At 38.1% G+C, this 17,993-nt stretch overlaps 1 protein-coding gene across 3 annotated transcripts; it reads right to left on the bottom strand.

Annotated features, from left to right (window-relative positions):
• Positions 1-3,711: 3,711 nt before the first annotated feature.
• On the bottom strand, positions 3,712-17,719 carry SEC22C (SEC22 homolog C, vesicle trafficking protein). Of its 3 annotated transcripts, none has more exons than XM_061354751.1 (7): positions 17,564-17,719; positions 16,798-17,007; positions 14,604-14,767; positions 12,477-12,659; positions 6,786-6,904; positions 6,125-6,190; positions 3,712-4,152 (listed from the first exon to the last, which is right to left on the bottom strand). In XM_061354751.1, the coding sequence occupies exons 2-7, from the start codon at positions 16,977-16,979 to the stop codon at positions 3,952-3,954; spliced, it is 915 nt and encodes a 304-aa protein (XP_061210735.1). In that variant the 5' UTR covers positions 16,980-17,007; positions 17,564-17,719; the 3' UTR covers positions 3,712-3,951. The 3 variants fall into 3 exon arrangements, with proteins under 3 accessions (XP_061210735.1, XP_061210736.1, XP_061210737.1); XM_061354752.1 differs by having other exon boundaries at positions 17,608-17,676; XM_061354753.1 differs by lacking the exon at positions 3,712-4,152 and adding an exon at positions 4,160-5,203.
• Between the last annotated feature and the right edge of the window lie 274 nt (positions 17,720-17,993).

Raw genomic sequence — 17,993 nt, 5'->3', positions numbered from 1 at the left:
CACTTCAAAATGCAAGTTTTGCAGGAAAAGCCTCTATAACATGATGTCTGAAAGTTGAAAGCAAGACTGTTAAAGCTACAAAGAGATTATATCACAGCATACTCCGATGTGTTGCCTGGATAAGCAATTTCTAGAGACATATTTATAAATATAAATATATATAAATATTTATATATAAGTCGCTTTTCAGTGTATAGAAGACTGAATAAAAATCCTAACAGGTATCAGAGAGCATGCTATCTCAGAGAAAGACACCCCGAGTTCTGACAGATACTTCCTTCTGTAAGAGATCGCATACAGGGTGCACTATGACAACATTTCCAATCACCCTGATTTTGAAGCTCTTTAAAAATAATCTCAGTTCTCTTTAACAAAGTATTTTGAACACTTCCAAATGATACACTGAAGATGTACACAAAAATGAAACAGCCACTCAACCTTGTTTCTAATATAACCCCCTATTTCAAAACTATAAATGAAGACAACCCTTACAAAAAAGCCATTTATTAGATATATGTACATATATACATATACATGCAAAATTATTTTATACACATTTACACAGGTTCAGTTATTAATACAGTGCAAAAATGTCTAAAAAGGTACCAGCCCACCGTCTACAAACTTAACAGGTCTTTGAGAGAAAGTAAAAAGGAAGGAAAATCCACAGAAAATTATCAGCTTCATAAAGCACCTAAAGCACTGCAAATCTTTAAATTAATGAAGTTTATTCTTTGTGAATGTTCCTGTGCTGAGCTGCTGGGTGAGGAAAAGTTTCCAAGAGACTTATCTTGAAAAGTGACAGAATTAAGAAGATGCAATTCAAACAACATTAAACAGTTTAAAGTTGAACAAAAAGGGATGGATTCCTATTTGGGGATTTGATTCAATACAGGCATAATCCCAAATTATGAGTCAGATTTCATGAACTCAAACTTCAAGTCATTCTTTTTTATTAAATCTTAAAGCACTGAGATCAATGTAAACTCTTCTATTCCTCTTGCTGTTTCACCATAAGAAAACATTTAACTATATAAATACCATAGATGTAGGAGCTATTCTAAATACTAACATTAAAATAAAAGAAAAAAAAATTGGTCCAACTGTGCATGCTCTGCCTCATCCTGGAACCACAATTCAAACCTACTAAGTGCACAGATACTAACACACACGTATTAATTCACACAGATTCCTTAACATGATTTACACATAATACAGGAAAACAAGCAAAAACAAAAAAGGAGGTTGCAACGGGATTAAGATGAAACGGCAAATCAGAGCTTCGTTCATTTAGTAAAAAATAAAAATAAAAATAAAATACATGAAGGCAGAACTGAACCAACTGCTTTTGTCTGATTTTATCAAAATAAATATCAGGAAAAAGAAAATACTAAAAAAAACCTGAATTTATCCTATGTTAAATACACAAGCTATCTAAACACCCTGTTCTACCACTCTTATTGCATAGCTGTTGCTAACGTCACCTGGAATGAGGATGTATTTGATTTATGATAAAGCAAACAGATGCTGGGGAGGTATTAGAACATTACAGTCTCTTCCAATCAGCTCAATACACGGATGAGGAATAGAAAGCAGACAATGATTCGCTGGCCCAACACCCAGTTAAAAATGCTCTGCCTGCCTTAAGCTACAGCGGGCAAGCTGTAGCAAAGCCTTTAGAGGAACGGTAAAGCTCTTCTGGACATTTTAGCCAGACTGAGGCTAAAAAGGTAGGAGCAGGGAGTTGGCTCACATCACTTAAGGTCTTTTCATGAAGTTCTGTCTATCTGTAGTATAAAATGCTTCATCCTTTCCCACAGGATGATTCCCCATGGTAACCCAGCGGGCTGATACCCAGCTTATGCTCCTGGAAAACACAATCAGTCACCATCTCCAGTACCCTTAACACAGTGCTAAATTACTACTAGCATCTTTCTGGGCTTTTCTTTTTTCAGATTTCTTTTTTTTTTTTAACAAAAAACAAAACAACTTGTAATCCAAACTTGTGGCTTGGTTGCTGCAGTCTCTAAAGGGTACCTTACTGAGTAAAACTGAGATGGAACAGCATGAAAGCTGTTCGTATCTCTGGGATCATCTGCGCATTCTAAGGACAATGGTTGAATTTTGGCTTTGTTTCTCCATTTACACTCTGGCAGAAAACCAGGGTAACAAACAACTTTAATCCACTCCCTTGTAACAGAAAAGTATTCCCTTCTGGCACACAGCTCTAGTTGTCCTCTTAAATGGCTGGCTAAAATATTCCTCTATCATTCCTACTAGATGAATCCTCACAGTTTAAAGGATTTTATTATGTTACTCTTAGAGTAAATGGATTAATATGGGATGGAAAAGAAAGAACTACATTTTACTACTGAAAAAAGCTCTGGCACCAAATCTTTTGCTGTCCTAAAAACTGTTCAGGTTGTAATGATCTGCCTATTGATATTGCTGCTGCAGTCAAGCTGCATTACAGAAGTGATACTGAGGTACAGCACCACAGGTTTCTGGTGCAGCAGTACACTGATACTCATCTTTGCATCATGAGACTTCAGGAAAATTCACCGAGGTACAAGAAAGTACTTTTGTTAAGTGCTTCTGCAAACTCAGGAAGACAACTTTGCATCATGTTAATCACTTTGCAACCACTAGAGGTAGGGACTATGCAAGAGGAATATAAATCTTTGGTGACATCTCTGGTGGAAGAAATGGGGCAACCAGAAAACTTTCTTAATAAAAAAAAAAAATTAAAAGGAAATCTAGGACCATAATGCCACAATAAGACACCAAAGAGCTCTCTACATCTTCTCAGTTTGAATGTTTACAACCCTTCAAGGACAGCTGCATCAAAACGCTATGCATTTTTTTAAACAGAGAGCCTGTGCTATTCACATATGTTCTAAAATGCTCCTATGCACCTCAATACATCACATACAAGAATACCCAGTGCAGCAGATGTTATTCAGCTCTTGCATTCAAAAGTGCAAACTCATAAATTCATCATAGTCTAAGAACTCAACACCATTAACTAAAGGTGTTTTATACAACAAAGAGAACCTGCTCTTGCTTTCCATTATTGGTAATGGCTTTCTACCAACCAGCTACACTTTTTTTTTTTTTTAATAAAAAGGTGAAGGAGTCAGTAGCCTGTCATAAGTAATCTTGGGAGATTTATTATCTGTACAGACCAAGCAAACATGGAATTACCCTTATGCTAAGAGTGACCTTGACCAAGGAAATAAAGGCCACTTGAGCTGAAAAGATCAGTTATACTCACTTTGGTTTATTTTATGCTGCCCCAAGCATATTTGCAATTAACCAATGAGCACATACTTAACTACAATGCGCTGTTTAGCCAGGAGATATTTATAGCCTTTATGGTTTTTAGAAGACCTACAGTGTTTTCCTTTCCTCTCCTTCAAAACCTAGAAAATTTACCCTCAAGCTCATCCCAGTATTTTTTCCACTGCTATTGAACTCTAATTACGGCAAACTACTCCTTTACTTACATTTACCAAGTATCTTAATGCTTAACAAATTCTATAGACAAAAATGTTACCCACCCACTTTATCGTCACTGCATTATACAAGTTTAATATTTTAGAAGCATTGGCAAGGCAAAACATTGACCTGCCAAACTATTACAAGGCCAGTAAGACAAATGGCAAAATGCTGTCTAGATGGTATTAGTCAAGGAGTGAAAGCCTACTGATGGCACCTGACAAGATTTACCATGCGCAACTACCACATGCCATGTTAAATACAGCTACATTCCTCACCGTGTGTTTGACACGATTACAGTATCCTACTTTACTTCAAGCTGCTTTGAAATATCCTCCTTGCAGTAACCATTGTCACAAATCTTTAAAAGTACCCCAAACAGTTTTTGTCCAGTTTAATTAAAAAAAAAAAAAAGAGAGTTGTAAAAATAGAATAGCAAACCCAAAGCTTTTTTCATACTCCACAGTCAGGCTGTTTCTCCATAAGTTGTCTTGTCAGTATCTGATAAGAAGAAAGAGATGCCACTCCTATGTGAAAGGCTATTTGCCAGAGGTTCCGTAATCCATACAAGTAAATGTTGCATAAACAAACAGAGAAAAGGAGTACAAATGTTTTCATCTTCCTTGCTGAGCTATAGAAGAGGTACAGGTAACACTGCAAAAGCACCAGAGAGACAGTGTTAGCATTAAACATTTCTACATGGAAAAGACAAGGGGTAATGGGCACAAGCTACTCCTGGAGACATTCTGACTGGATACAAGAAAAGTTTTTGACAGTGAGAAGAATCAGCTACTCCAATAATCCCCCCCAGGGATGTGATGGACTCACCAGCATTGAACACTTAAGATTTAGCTGGACAAGGTGCTGGGCCATCTAGTCTAGGTCATGCTTTGCCTAGAAATATTGAACCAGATGATCCTTGTGTTCCTTCCAACCTGGTATTCTATGATTCTATGAAACTATGCATATATAGATGAGATACATAGCTGGGAATTGATGGCACATCTGTGCCTCCTGGATGTGCCTGCCAGCACAGTGATCACTAAGAAGAGCAAAGTTTCCCTTCAACTCCCATGCTGAAATGCCCTCCAAGAACAGCCAGGGTGGTGGCCTCAACCCAGAACATACCAGCTAAACACAGATTATCAAAAGAGGTCTGTCAGCACAACTGGCATCCCCCCTGCCTGTCTCAGCCTGAACTAAAATGAGTCTAAAGCTGAACCAGCTTTCAAAAACTACCTACAATTTTTACAAGACAAAGGCTTAGAAGCCAGAAAAAAGTAAACCCAAATCTTCTTCTGTCATATTTTTTTTGGGATAAGTAAAGTTCTTCATTCTCTAGACTTGACTCAGTTTCTGTTAACAGGTTCAGCTACGACTTAAAGTTCTTTTTCCTTTTAAATTCAAGATCAGGTGGAACCCATTTGCTAAGTATGTGTAAAAAGCAACAACCCTTAAAGGTGAAAACTGAAAACTCAAAGTGCTGGCAGAAGAGTTACTTTCTTAACTCAGGCAGAAACAGATCATGCTTTCTCACTTAAGGTCACAGTTTCCAGCTGTGCTTGTGACACAAGTAGAGATCAGCATGCAGAAAGCAGTTCACATTTAAGCTGAATTTATTCACAAGCATTTTGTAAATATGACTGCTATAAATCAAAAGGATAAGAGAGAACTCTGTTTAGCTTCTCTAGCTTTTAGGTACTAACTGGAAAATAAAAGCAGGTCAGAGCCTTTCTTTGTTAATAATGACTTGCATCAAGTATTTAGATTCAAATTAGTATCTCCATCTTTAAGCTCTGCCATGAGCAGAGGAGTAAGAAGGCTGAAAGACAATACAATTTATCTATTATGATTCAATAACTAGCCACTGTGCAAGCTTTAAGTACCACAGATAAATAAGTCTTTGAGACAGGGGTCCCCAAACCATTAACCAAATGCCTACAGCATACTCATTGCTCAGTACTGTTGCATTACGTTACTTCTGTGAACTAGTAACCCAACCACAGCAGCTTCTTGCAGTGGCAGAATAAAAACTAAAGATTTTACAAACAACATACTGCCCTCAAGGTAAAGGTTGTGGACCACTGTTTTAGGTATTTTAAGGAAACTCTCAAGAAAAACCCATCTAGAGCAGGTAATACTTCCTCATTCAAACTTTTTTTGCATAAGGAGGTCAACAAAAATAATCATAGAATCATGGAATGGTTTTGGTTGGAAGGGACCTTAAATATTCTGTGGTTCCAACCCCACTATCATGAGCAGGGACACCTTCCATTAGATCAGGTTGCTCCAAGCCCTGTCCAGCCTGGGCTTGAACACTGCCAGAGATGGAGCATGCACAGCTTCTCTGGGCAACCTGTGCCAGTGCCTCACCACCCTCACAGTAAAGAACTCAGATCATTTAGCATGTCAAAACATGAAAGCACTGTAATGGCTTGCAACTACAGTTTGCCAAAGGTCAAATTGTGCCTTTAACTGTACTTGTGCCACTTCATTGGAATACCTCAGTGGAATCACCTAGGTATGATACTAAATCTCAAATTGTTCCTCTGCTTATGTGAAAATTACTTTGTCTTGTATATTATATTAAAATAATAAGAAATCATTTTATTTACAGTTAACATACCTGAAAAACACAGGCTAGAAAAGGTAGAAAAAAAGCTATCACATTTCCAATTCCTTCATGGTCCTCCTGTTTAGATGAAAAAGTAACAAAACTGCATCAGGTACAGCTTTTAGCAAGTACTGCTTGATATTTTAGAATGCTGTATTTCATCAAGTACCCCTCATTCTAGTTTATGTTGATCAACTGTAACAGTGTTAAACAGCAAGATCAGTATCACTGAATGCAATACAAAGAACTGAGATTTAGGTGATGATTCTTGCTAAATAAAACTGTGCCACCATACAATCAAGACACTTTTTCTACTTTTAAAAAGTTGTGTAATTTTTTTAAGCATATGTGAAAGTGTAAACAAAAGCATCTAGAACAAAATACAAGAATGGAAAAAAAAAATGAAAACTAATCCAGCCAGCCTGGCAAGACTTAAATATTCCTCCAAATTTTAATGTCACTAGAAAAGAATGAAATGCCATGTGTTGCAATAAACAACAGAACACGAGGTCCAGCAGGTGAGCAATCAGTTGTGCATTCCCTGGACAAACACCACACTTTATGTAAGAAAGTGTATGCTCTACTAAGCAGCAGAAGAGCCACCCTTAATCTCGTTACCCAAATAATTCACCCCCTCTGATTCATGAACAAGTTTCAATTCAAACAGGGTTACCTGAAATGAATACTCTGCTAGGTGAACTCCTCGAATGAGATTCAAAGCTCCACACATGATGTTCAGAACAAGTGACAGAATGCCCAAGGGAGTCACACGCTGCATTCTGTAAGTAGGCACTTAAAAAAAGGAAAACAAAAAAAAAGAAAAAAGAAAAAAATATGAGAGACATTGAAAGCTCACAACCCAAATTAGCTCATGCAGGTTTTAAACATTTTCAAAACCTTTCATGCTTGCTCCAGAGAAGACCAATTATGACTAAAAAATCATTTTTGTTGCAATATCCTGCTTAGTTCTTCGGACATTTACAAACCATCAAAGCTCTGGAGTATTTTTTAGAGAGATTAAGCAATAGAATTTGTTCTTGAGCTGTTTGGCATTAATGTCTTCTACTACAGTGCACACATATGTTTTTCCACCGTTTATTACAACAGATTAGCATACCTAGCACTCTTCCCAGGTCAGTAGAAGAGTGACATGCTTTAAGCACTGGTCCAGGAAAGACCTTAAATTTTTAACACCCACAAAAGCAAGACAGCAATTCATCTCTTCCTCAACTGTAACTGACTGTGTCTGTGGGAAGAAACTGTAATATTTCTTCCCATCAAGCTTGAGGTTTCAGGCTGGTATACAGCAATTTAGTTTTTACCTGCATAGCTACCACACAGCATTTGGTGCCCTAACCAAGCAGTTGACAGGACTCAGCTGTACAGCCAAGGACTTTCAGGCTCTGCTGCTAGAACAGCAGAGGAGTTGGCAGGATAATACCACCTAGTCAGAGCAGGGAAATGTCTGTCACAGAACTTCTCAGCCTCTCAGACTGACAAAACATGGTCAAACCAAAACATGACCAGTAGGTTGAGGGAGAGGATTCTCCCCCTCTGCTCTGATCTGGTAAAAGACCTCCTGCAGTCCTGCATCCAGCTCTAGGACCCCCAACATAAGAAACACATAGAGCTGCTGGAGTGAGTCCAGAGGAGGTCAAAAAGATGCTCCGAGGGCTGAAGCACCTCTGCTATGGAGACAGGCTGAGAGAGCTGGGCTTGTCCAGCCTGGAGAAAGAAAGACTCTGGTGAGACTTTAGAGCAGCTTCCAGTGCCTAAAGGGGCTGACAAGAAAGACGGAGAGGGGCTTTTGACAAGGGCAGGTAGGCAGAGAACACAGGGGAATGCCTTTAAACTGACAGAGGGGAGATTTAGATTAGACATTAGGAAAAAATTCTTCCCTGTGAGGGTGGTGAGACACTGGAACAGGTTGTCCTGAAAAGCTGTGGCTGCCTCACCCCTTGCAGTGTTCAAGACCAGGTTGACGGAGCTTTGAGCAACCTGGTCTAGTGGAAGGTGTCCCTGTCCATGACAGAGTGGCTGGAACTAGATGAGCTTTAAGGTCCCTTCCAGCCCAAACCATTCTATGATTTTATGAAAACTGGGGTCTAGGAATTAAACTGGATGCTACACTTTTTTGTCTTTGAGCCACATTTTACAGTGCGTTACGATTACATTTCTCCATTTTTCACAGATAGTGAACTGTATCTCCTTTCATTCCCACCTTCTCCACTACTACTACGTAACACCCACACCTCCAAATATCATTTCTCAGGATCATCTAATTGATACATACCTAATTAAGGTCAAAGCAATTATTATAAATGTGTATTTAACTTTGGAACCTGCCACTTCTAATTCAGCTTTGGTTGTACAAATCTCACCTATTTTTGTCCTAGCTGTGCTCGCTAACCCAACAACAGATGCCACACCTAGATACTCACCTACATTTCATCCCTGCCCTTGGATCACTACAAGTAGAACACTGTCAGCATAGTAAACAGAAAGATAATCTGCAGCTCAGATATAAAAATCCAGATCCTCTCCTGCACCAACGTCCGTAAGATGCAGGAGAGAATGAATGAGCCCTCAAGATTCTCAGGACCCTCAGCCTTCTACCCAGATGTAGCCAGCTCCTGACTACTGTAGCTAAACTATGCGACACACCAGACATGGTCTCCGACTTTTGTTTCAGTGACACACAGCCTAAATATTGCAGTACTGAATGGTCTAAGACAGTGTCTTCTCCTTCGAGAGAGATCTTGATAGATGGATGTAAAAAAGTTTGTTGCCAAATTAATATAGGGATATAAAGTATCTTTTATTAAGTGTCGATGCAATTACCTTGTCTGGCATGCATCCATACATCCATAATTTAACCTTCAAAGCAGCTGCAAAAAGAACTGCATTAATTCAATTTGATACATGTCACATTATGAAGCATCACTTTATATTATTGTAATACACATGTTCATGTATATAAATGGTGCAAGTAACCCTGTAATTCACAGGTTGCCCCATGCTTTTTTTCCCCCATGAAATCTAAGGTCCAAACAGTGTGCTGGACAGAAGCTGTACCAGCATGTTTGTTCATGCGCTGACCCAAGTATGAAGTTTCTGATTATTTTTGATAAATTAAGTAACGTTGCAGCTATATATCTCTCTCATGGAAACTTACTTATGAAGACTGCTGTTTCTTCTCTGTGTCAAAGGTTTACTTCAGAGGCACACAGTGTCTCTTCAAAGAAAAATTATCAAGTTCAAGTGTCATTCATTGTATTTTGCAAACCATACATGTCAAGAGATACCATTCCCCAGGGAAAAACAATGCAAGTCTTGATATATAGCTTCTGTAGCAAATAATATTATGTAAAAATTACCAGTTACTTTTGTTTTCTTCCAGTTGTCCAGATAAAAAGAATTACTATCACACATGCAGGGAAGATTACAACATCCAGTTACTCATGGTTCAGATTCTGTGAAAACTGATCTCTAAATTGTTTGCTGTGGAGTTTTATTTCTTCTATACTATTCTGAGGTTTAATCCACAAACTGAAATTGCATAGTGCAAGCAAGACAGGTACTGCCAGGGAGAAATTACTACAGTTGCTTGTGTGAATTCAATCATTTTTATAAACAGAATTTCATAGTAAAATTCCTTACTACACTAAATAAGGAAACAAGAGCACTCTTAGCTTAAGACAGGACAAATTTGCAGAAGCACAATTAAATTCTAATTTGGGTTTCAAACTGATACGACTCCAAAGGAGAAAAGCTGTGTACTTCAGGATAAAAGAACCACACAGAAGATGTTCCAGGGACTGTGGATTACCTAGCACTCAAGAAAAATGCATCTGCAGATTTGAACATTTACAGAACAACCCTGTGAAAACACCCTCACACAATGAAGAAATGGAAACCTCTGACTAGAAAAGATTTTCTGAGCAGAGGCCTCCGGCTATTTAACCGGAGACTGACACAAATGTCAGTACCACACTCCATCCTGTCTCTTCAAGGCACAGCACAGCAAGGGTTTGACAATGCATCACGTACCCAAAGCTCCAGATAAAGACAACACCAGGAGTGAAAAATGAAATCAGACTCAAAGATTTTAAAGTAAAATACAAGCACACAAAATATGAGACATCTTCAAAACACACCTGAAAAAGGACCCTGTGAAGGACTCCCTGCATGCGTACAGAAGACTAAACATTCATCAGGGGGAGCATAATGCTCCATAATTTAACAGCATGCTTACTAGACATATAGCACAAGTTGTTGTTCTACTTCACAGAGCCAGTTCTGATGTAAAAACTCTCCTTCTTCACAGAAAGCTACTTCAGATTTCTTCTGTATACAGATCTCCCTATATCCGGAAGTTCTATCAGCTGTGCTAATACCAAGAAACAAGGTGAGACTTTTGCAACAGCAGCTTAGGTTGTGTAAATGTGGATCAAGTATACAGTGCTAACATTGTTCTAGCAAGAATGGGGCTTGGTTTAGTTAAACAAAGGAAGGAACAAACAGAAGGAAGAGCAGAAAAAAAAAAGAAGTAAAAATAAAGCTCTTATTAACATATATACTAACAAGGACAAAACTACCCTGACTTTTCAGACTCCTTTCACACTAAAATGAAGAGTGATCACACAGCTCAAAATAAGACAAGAACCAGATACAAACATGTAAAGAGACTGATGTTTTGATCAATCCACTGAGTGATCTATCCTCGCTATAGAATATGGACACAATTAAATTCTTCTCTCCTGCAATCATAACATTTCCAACATATGCTCAAGAAATCTCCTACATAGAAGAGCTGTAACATAAACAACATTAATATGGGAATAAACACTATCCACAGAGTTAAACTTAGAGCAGTAAAGTGGTAATGCTGAGAGAGACATAAGCCAGGAAAGCTGACTCCATCTGAGGAAAACAGATGATCATAAACATGATACTCAAAACAAAGGTAGAACAATCTGTAAGAGTTTTTGCGTTAGACCAGAGAGAACAGTCAGAAATACAAAGCCAGATGGAAAGTAAAAGAAAGCAATTAAGAATATGGGGGAAGTGAAAATGTATTTCTGATCTGTGGATACAGACTAGTTTTCAAATGTTTACTGGCACCAAAACTGTTCACACTACTGCAAAACACTTCTACACCCAGTCACATCATTAAAATATTTAACCTTCAAGTTCTAAGGAGCACTTGCAAATCTGATTGGCAAACAAAATGTTTTCAATTCTATTTTTTAATTCTTCCTAGTCACTGCCCCTTTGTATTTTAACTTAAAATATGAACATCAGAGTCCAGCTCATTCATCAGGAACAAGACTGAGCAACAGGAACTTCATTTTATTAGTGTTGTATAAGCCAAGAACACCACAGAAAGAGTAGATACAAGCTCATGGTTCTCCAGCTGCATTTAAACTACCATGCTAACACAAAACTGACACATGATTCAGAGGTGGACTTGGCAGTGTTAGGTTCACAACTGGACTCAATCTCACAGGTCTTTTCCAATCTAAATGATTCTATGATTTCATTTTATACAGGAAGCAGGCAGGATTTTGAGTATGCAACTGAAAAACAAATAGGAAGATACCAATTTTACAATAAATAAGTACAGTTTAGTACTTCGAAAAGCAGGTAGAATCACAGAATGGCTTGGGTTGGAAGCTCATGTAGTTCTAACCCCACTGCCATGGGCAGGGACACCTTCTACTAGACGAGGTTGCTCAAAGTCATGTCAGACTTCATTATGAAAAGGTCCCTCATCAAGCCTTTATGTGTTGTTTATACAGATATACATATCCTCTTTCAGAATTTTAGTCAAATGCATTACATGTTAAAAAATAAGGTAAAAGGAGAAAGCAAAGCAGGGAAAATAACTCAACATGGAAAGTCTGGGAACGAGTTTTACCCTCAGCTCCTATTCCTCTAAACTCTTCTTTCCTCAAGCCTGAAGCAACTCAGTCAGACTGTAATTATGTATCTTCTATTAGAACCTGCAACAAGCAGGAGTTAGTTCAGCTTCTTTTGTCAGAGAAAATTTAACAAAGAACTACTTAGAAGAACAAGAATGTAACATGCAGAATGCGAAGTCCAGTTACAACCAACTGTCCATAAAGAAAAGATGGTCTAAGGCTGGAAAGAAAGATACTACCATGAGTCCTTAAATGCTCTGATGCATACCTGCTATACTGTTGTTAACTATGATACAAAGGCAGTCTTTTTTCTTAGGTTTCATGCACATGATATGTATATTTCTCAGTACAAAGTGAACTGGTGCTGTTACAGGTTTTTCTGCTGTTTGCAGAGTTAGGTTAAGGAAGTCTACTGTCACCTGTGTGTAGTAGTAACTTACCAACCTCCACATGAACACCTGCATGCCCACCATTTGCCATCCCATTCATCAGCTCCATATCCTCTAGTTTCAGCTGAACTGGGGGCTGGAACTTCAGCTCCTCCTCAATCTTCTCCCAGTTGTCCTTCATTTGAGAGCGATTTGCACCATTAAAACGACATTTCACTTTCTGAATAATGTTATCTGAAACAATATAAAACCATGCTTCAATTAGCTTTGCAAAAGTTAAGTGCTTCAGGTAATTATTAATCAAATCACAGCACTCTTTTTAATTATTTTTCATTGCTTCCTTCATTTCTTTTCTTACTCATTTCAGGTGTAGAATTCCACTCCTGTGTTAGGGAGAAAAATATCTCTCCTAGGTATTTTATATCACACTCACTCCCTTCTGGATACTTAAAATCTCAACATCCTGCCTGCAGTGGATTGAAAACAAGTTTTCATATTCCAGACTAGATTTAACACATATCTTAAAACTACTAATGAACTATATGAGAAGCAACTCCACATTGTGTTTGAACAACATCAAGGATTAGGGTTTTTCTCCAAGCACAGAAATAAATTAATTCAACCTATATTTGAGTCATGAAGCAACTCTTGACTGGCAGAGTCAATTCCACAGCGATTCTACCAACATCCAAGCCATACATCTACATACAGATCAGCCTACTTCATCTCTCACACTTCAGATTTAATACCATTTGCTAGCAAATCCCTTTCCACAAATGTGGCTGCTGGTTTGACAGGAGCTGCACCGAGTAGAGAATTCTTCTAAGTACTTACTACTCATACCTCCAGAAATGAAGTACCTCACTGTGGATACTTCCATTTATTATGCAAAGATACTGGCAAATTCAAGCTATTTCAAACGCTTAGAGAAATAAAATGCAAAAACATTTATTTTCCTAAGTTATCCTTTAAGTAAAATTCGTATCTTTAAGATATTGTGACGCTAGAAGACTCGCATAGGTTGACCACAGCTACTACTCGATATGATGCATATGTAATAGCTTAAGCACAAGTTCCTTAAGGAGGACTTCTGTGTCAAATACACAACACCATAAGCAGCCCTTGGTGAAAAATCCTGTATTTTATCTTAAGTGAATCTGCTAAAATCAGCTGTAGCTACCAGACAAAAGGCTACGATCTTAGGCATCAAGTGGATCTTAGCTTCAAACACAGAAAAGGGTCCGGGCCGGGGAGGGTGGTGAGGAGGAGAGAGGAAAGGAGAGGAGGGTTGGAAATCACAGCAACCTTAGGTAGACTCAGTACAAAATGCTGTACAGTAATAGAAATTAAGAAAAGGCTTTTTTTTTTTCTCTTTCTTTAAAAAGAGACTTATGCAATTGAGAGGCTAGATATTCCCAAATTCCTATTCAAGTTTCTTTGTTTATTTGTTTGGTTTGTTTTGTTTTTTAAAGACAGTAATTTGGATCTTAGTATAGAATTACATCATGCCTAGAATGTGCCCTGTAGGGAAACCCACCCAAGACAGCTGTGTGTATCATACGCCTTCCTTGTAAATTTCACAATCTTTTAAGCATGAGCTTAACACTGTTGCTGAAATCTGGACAGAAGTGTGCTAACCACTGCACTGTCTCATCCTTTCCTAGGAAAGAGTTTCTCACTGCAACTGAATCGCATTTTATAAAGGTAGGAGGTACAGTAGAGCAGCTCCTCCTTGGCAAGAAAATCATTTATTTCAGATTAAATAAGGAACACTATGCATGATTATCAAGCATTATGTGAATTTAAGTCATGCCATAAGTAAAGCTGCCCATAATAATCTATTCTGTCTTCCTTTTTCCCTGTACCCATTTATCCCCACTTGTCAGATATTTTTAATTAAGTTAGAAAGTGTTTGAGATAAGGATTTCTTCTTCCTGTGCTCTTTAGGAATCACCACAGCATTTTGTTCATCCATTAAAGGCACTCTAAGGAACTGCAAACCCAACAGTCTAATAGTTTAAGACAAATACAGGCTCTCTCTGCTACTCCTACACATGCAAAGGCAGACACAGAGATTCATTTTCACAATCAGGCTTTGGCCAGGAGACGTTGTTTAACATCATAAAAGTAGCAGATGCGCAATTAATTGATTCTCTATTAGAGAACAAAGTTACAAACCAAATTCAATAAAAGCATATGGTCTGGAAGCTAAACCGATACTTGTTATATCATAGGAAGCAGCAAATTCCCACTGAAGCTCCTCCAGGAAGCAAAACGCCATGACGGTTGAGTAAGTGCTGGAACAGATTGCCATGCAGGCAATATCCCCAGAAGAAAGGAAACTGAAATAAAGAAAAAGAAAAAAGTAATATCAACATAAAAAGGTAAGAGAGCCACACTGAATGTGAGAAGGAAACTGTGCTTTCTGTCAAAGTGAAATGTATGGACTGCGCTGAAAGAGCAGACTACAAAAAAATATATGGTTTGCGCTGCTGTAACAGTCATGCAGCCCCTGCAGATCTAATATCTATTCTTAACTCATTCAGCATGCCTTGGCATAATAAAGATCACAATACAGGCTTTATGAAATCGCTCCATTAGTAAAAATTACAGACATTATTTTCTCAGGCTGCCTTTAAATCACATCAATAAGAAAAGAGATGGCCAGAAAACGTCACTGGCAAGAAGGTTTGGAAAGAAAACACAGTGGCTTTCCACAAACAAAACTAAACCCAAGCAAGCTTGTTCACAGGAGGTAAGCAGATATATTCATTGTTCTCTTTGAATACGACAACTTCAAGAGATATTTGTTAACTTGCACATACCAAGATATTCAAGCACTGTTACTGTGAAATCATTTGTAACAAATAGAGTTCGTATTAGATACAGCACAATAAAAATTGTACTCCAAAAAGGGTCCTCCTAACACTGAAGCCATATTTATGCAGAAGTTTCCACTTAAACATGGCCCAAACAAGGTATTCATCTGACCAAAACGCAGGTGTGTATTTAAGGATGAGAGAAATCACTCTCATCTAGGCTTCCTTAAACAAGATGGGAGCCAGGGCATCTAGTTCGGATGTCAGCACTACAAGCAGACAGCTAAACTTCCACAATCCCCACCATAATTACAGATTCGTAAGTATCTCTGAAATAAGACTGAGGAAATCTTTTCTTACACATTAGCTGGTTTTAGATCAGTATAAAATCAAAGTCTTGGAGCTGCATAATTATTCTCTGTATTTTTTCCTCTTTTCCACTATTTACATGTATCATCCCTCTCAAAGAAATACTTGTTGCTTCTATTTTATCATATTTTTATTTATTCATTATACCATGTAGTTGGGATTTATGGTTTTGGTTAGCTCTGTGACAGCCTAGTTACACTGCGCAGGTTCCCTAAATTCCTTTTGTCACCAGCTCACAGTTGAGGACCAACACCACACCTGTGTAAAACTACATTTTCCAAGCTGTCAATAATTTATAGCCTTTTTGCCATGTATCTGTATGCACTCATTTCCAAGCCCAATGCATAACTACTTCTGTAGCAACCACAGAAGATTAAAAGCAGAAAACATTAGCATTAAAGGGCACAAGTTCACTTTGAGGGAAAAGGAATTAAAATGCTAATCTCTGCTTTTCCAACTGATTCAGTGTAAGTTCAAGTCTTTACTTTCTCCAACCACTCCCCCAAAAAGGGATACTTAATTTTAGCTCAGTGTTAAAGTTTTCTTATGTTTGCTAACCAAACAAGCAATCACAAGCTAAAGCTTAATTTTTAATTTCTTAAAATAAAGACTAACATACCCTTGTCCAATAAATAAAACCAAAAATTTATAATTTGTCCACACTGGCTACTGTCAGCATGCTTCAGGCCTCCTCAAGACATATCCATCAGCCAGAGGTCTAGACTCAAACCCTTCTGGTATTTGGAAAACAGAGTGGGCAGTATGCAGGAGAGTCACAGCAGTTCTGCGCAAGCCAGAATCAGATGAAAAGGAACTGGGGTTTAGACTAAACTAATTAATTCCTAGGCATTAGGACGCTGTCTTAGAAGGTGTTTGTAGAAGTCCAGGATATTCCAATTGCTAATAGTAGCAAGTACTGCCCATTGAGCAGAAAGCAGCTGGTACAAAAAAGAAAACTAAAACAAGCAATTCTTAACATATGCTTACTAAACTGAGTAGGAGCTGTGCGGCTGTGGTGCTGAGAAATAAGGTTCCAAAATACTTGGGAGGTTACAATCTAGACATGAGTGGTGAATTTTCAAACTGGAGTTAGGCACTATGGAATATACCTAAAGTTTAACTACCAAGTCAAACATTTCAAAACTTGAAGTTAAAAACACAATCAAACAAAAGCAGCAACTTACTGTATGCTCAAGTCACGTCCTTTTACTGTGCCTCGACTTGGATACTGTGCCAGAATTGAGGATAACGCCTTCAATCTCTTTCTGCATTCCAGAAAGTCGTGGTTGAAATGAAAATCTGTGGAGGCTGAGAGGGGAAGTCCATCCCTCACCCGCACCACACAGGCAAAAAAGATCATGGACATTCTCCACAGGAGTACTCATGAGGACAACCTGAAAACAAAACACTGAATTAGGTTAATGGATGTGATACTAGTTACTTACGATTAAGTATGCTAGCCAGGAATATGTCAAGGTAAGCATTCATTCACCGCTGCTACTGAACAGAGTACCTCTTGTAACACCACTGCAATCAAAAGGCAATTAAACTGCTTTCAAAGGTCACAGCTGCATCCATTTTTTGCCTCTCAGACAAAAAGGTGAGGCAGGAGATTTGACAAAGGAATTACCTACCTGAAAAATAAAACTATTGTTCCTCCTTCTGCTTTACCTCAAGCACCAGAAATGCTGAGCAAAGTTCTTAAAGGTATTTAAGGGAAGTGGCTAACCCCCTCTGACACAGTATCTTCATGGTGTTGCAAATAGCTGCACTAGTGTTGCAGTTATTTTCTAGTATAACACAGTTACAAAAATAAATTTCAGGCTACAGCCTGTCAAGCTCTTTTTACAGAATCAACTAGGACTAAATATAGAATAAAAGTTGCCCTCTCTTGACTTCTTACTTCTAACAGATCACGATGTCCCATGCAAAGTTATTACTGGGATTTACCTGGTACATTCAGAACATAAAAGAGATCTGTCCTTCAGACATACCAGGAGTATCCGTGCAAGATGTTAGAAGGCTAATGCAGCAGCTCACATAATCTCTGAAAGACAACAATAAGGAAACATTTTAGAAAATGAACTAATGATTTATATGTCTATACATATTTACAATGTAAACTCTCCCATGCAGCAGGTAAACATGTCCTTGAAAGTATTTTGCCTACAGAAAAATCAGACAACTAAATTTCTTATCCAATGTATCAATTCCTAGATGCATTCAGAGTCACTACAAAATGATATGCAAAATATTTCTGATGTCCCATGCACTGTTTCTTAGTTATCCTAGCATGCTATAAAAGACCAGCTCTAATTCAGGCAAACTCCATAAAATGAAGAATTAGGGAGAGGAAGGGAAAAAAAAAGAGGAGGGGGGT

Source organism: Neopsephotus bourkii, unplaced genomic scaffold, assembly GCF_033783945.1.
Source record: "Neopsephotus bourkii isolate Nb327-2 ecotype Australia unplaced genomic scaffold, CSIRO-AGI_Nbou_v1 NB_745, whole genome shotgun sequence".
NCBI classification, from domain to species: Eukaryota; Metazoa; Chordata; class Aves; order Psittaciformes; family Psittacidae; genus Neopsephotus; species Neopsephotus bourkii.
Note: the sequence above shows the minus strand (reverse complement) of the source record. Positions and strands in the feature narration are given on the sequence as shown.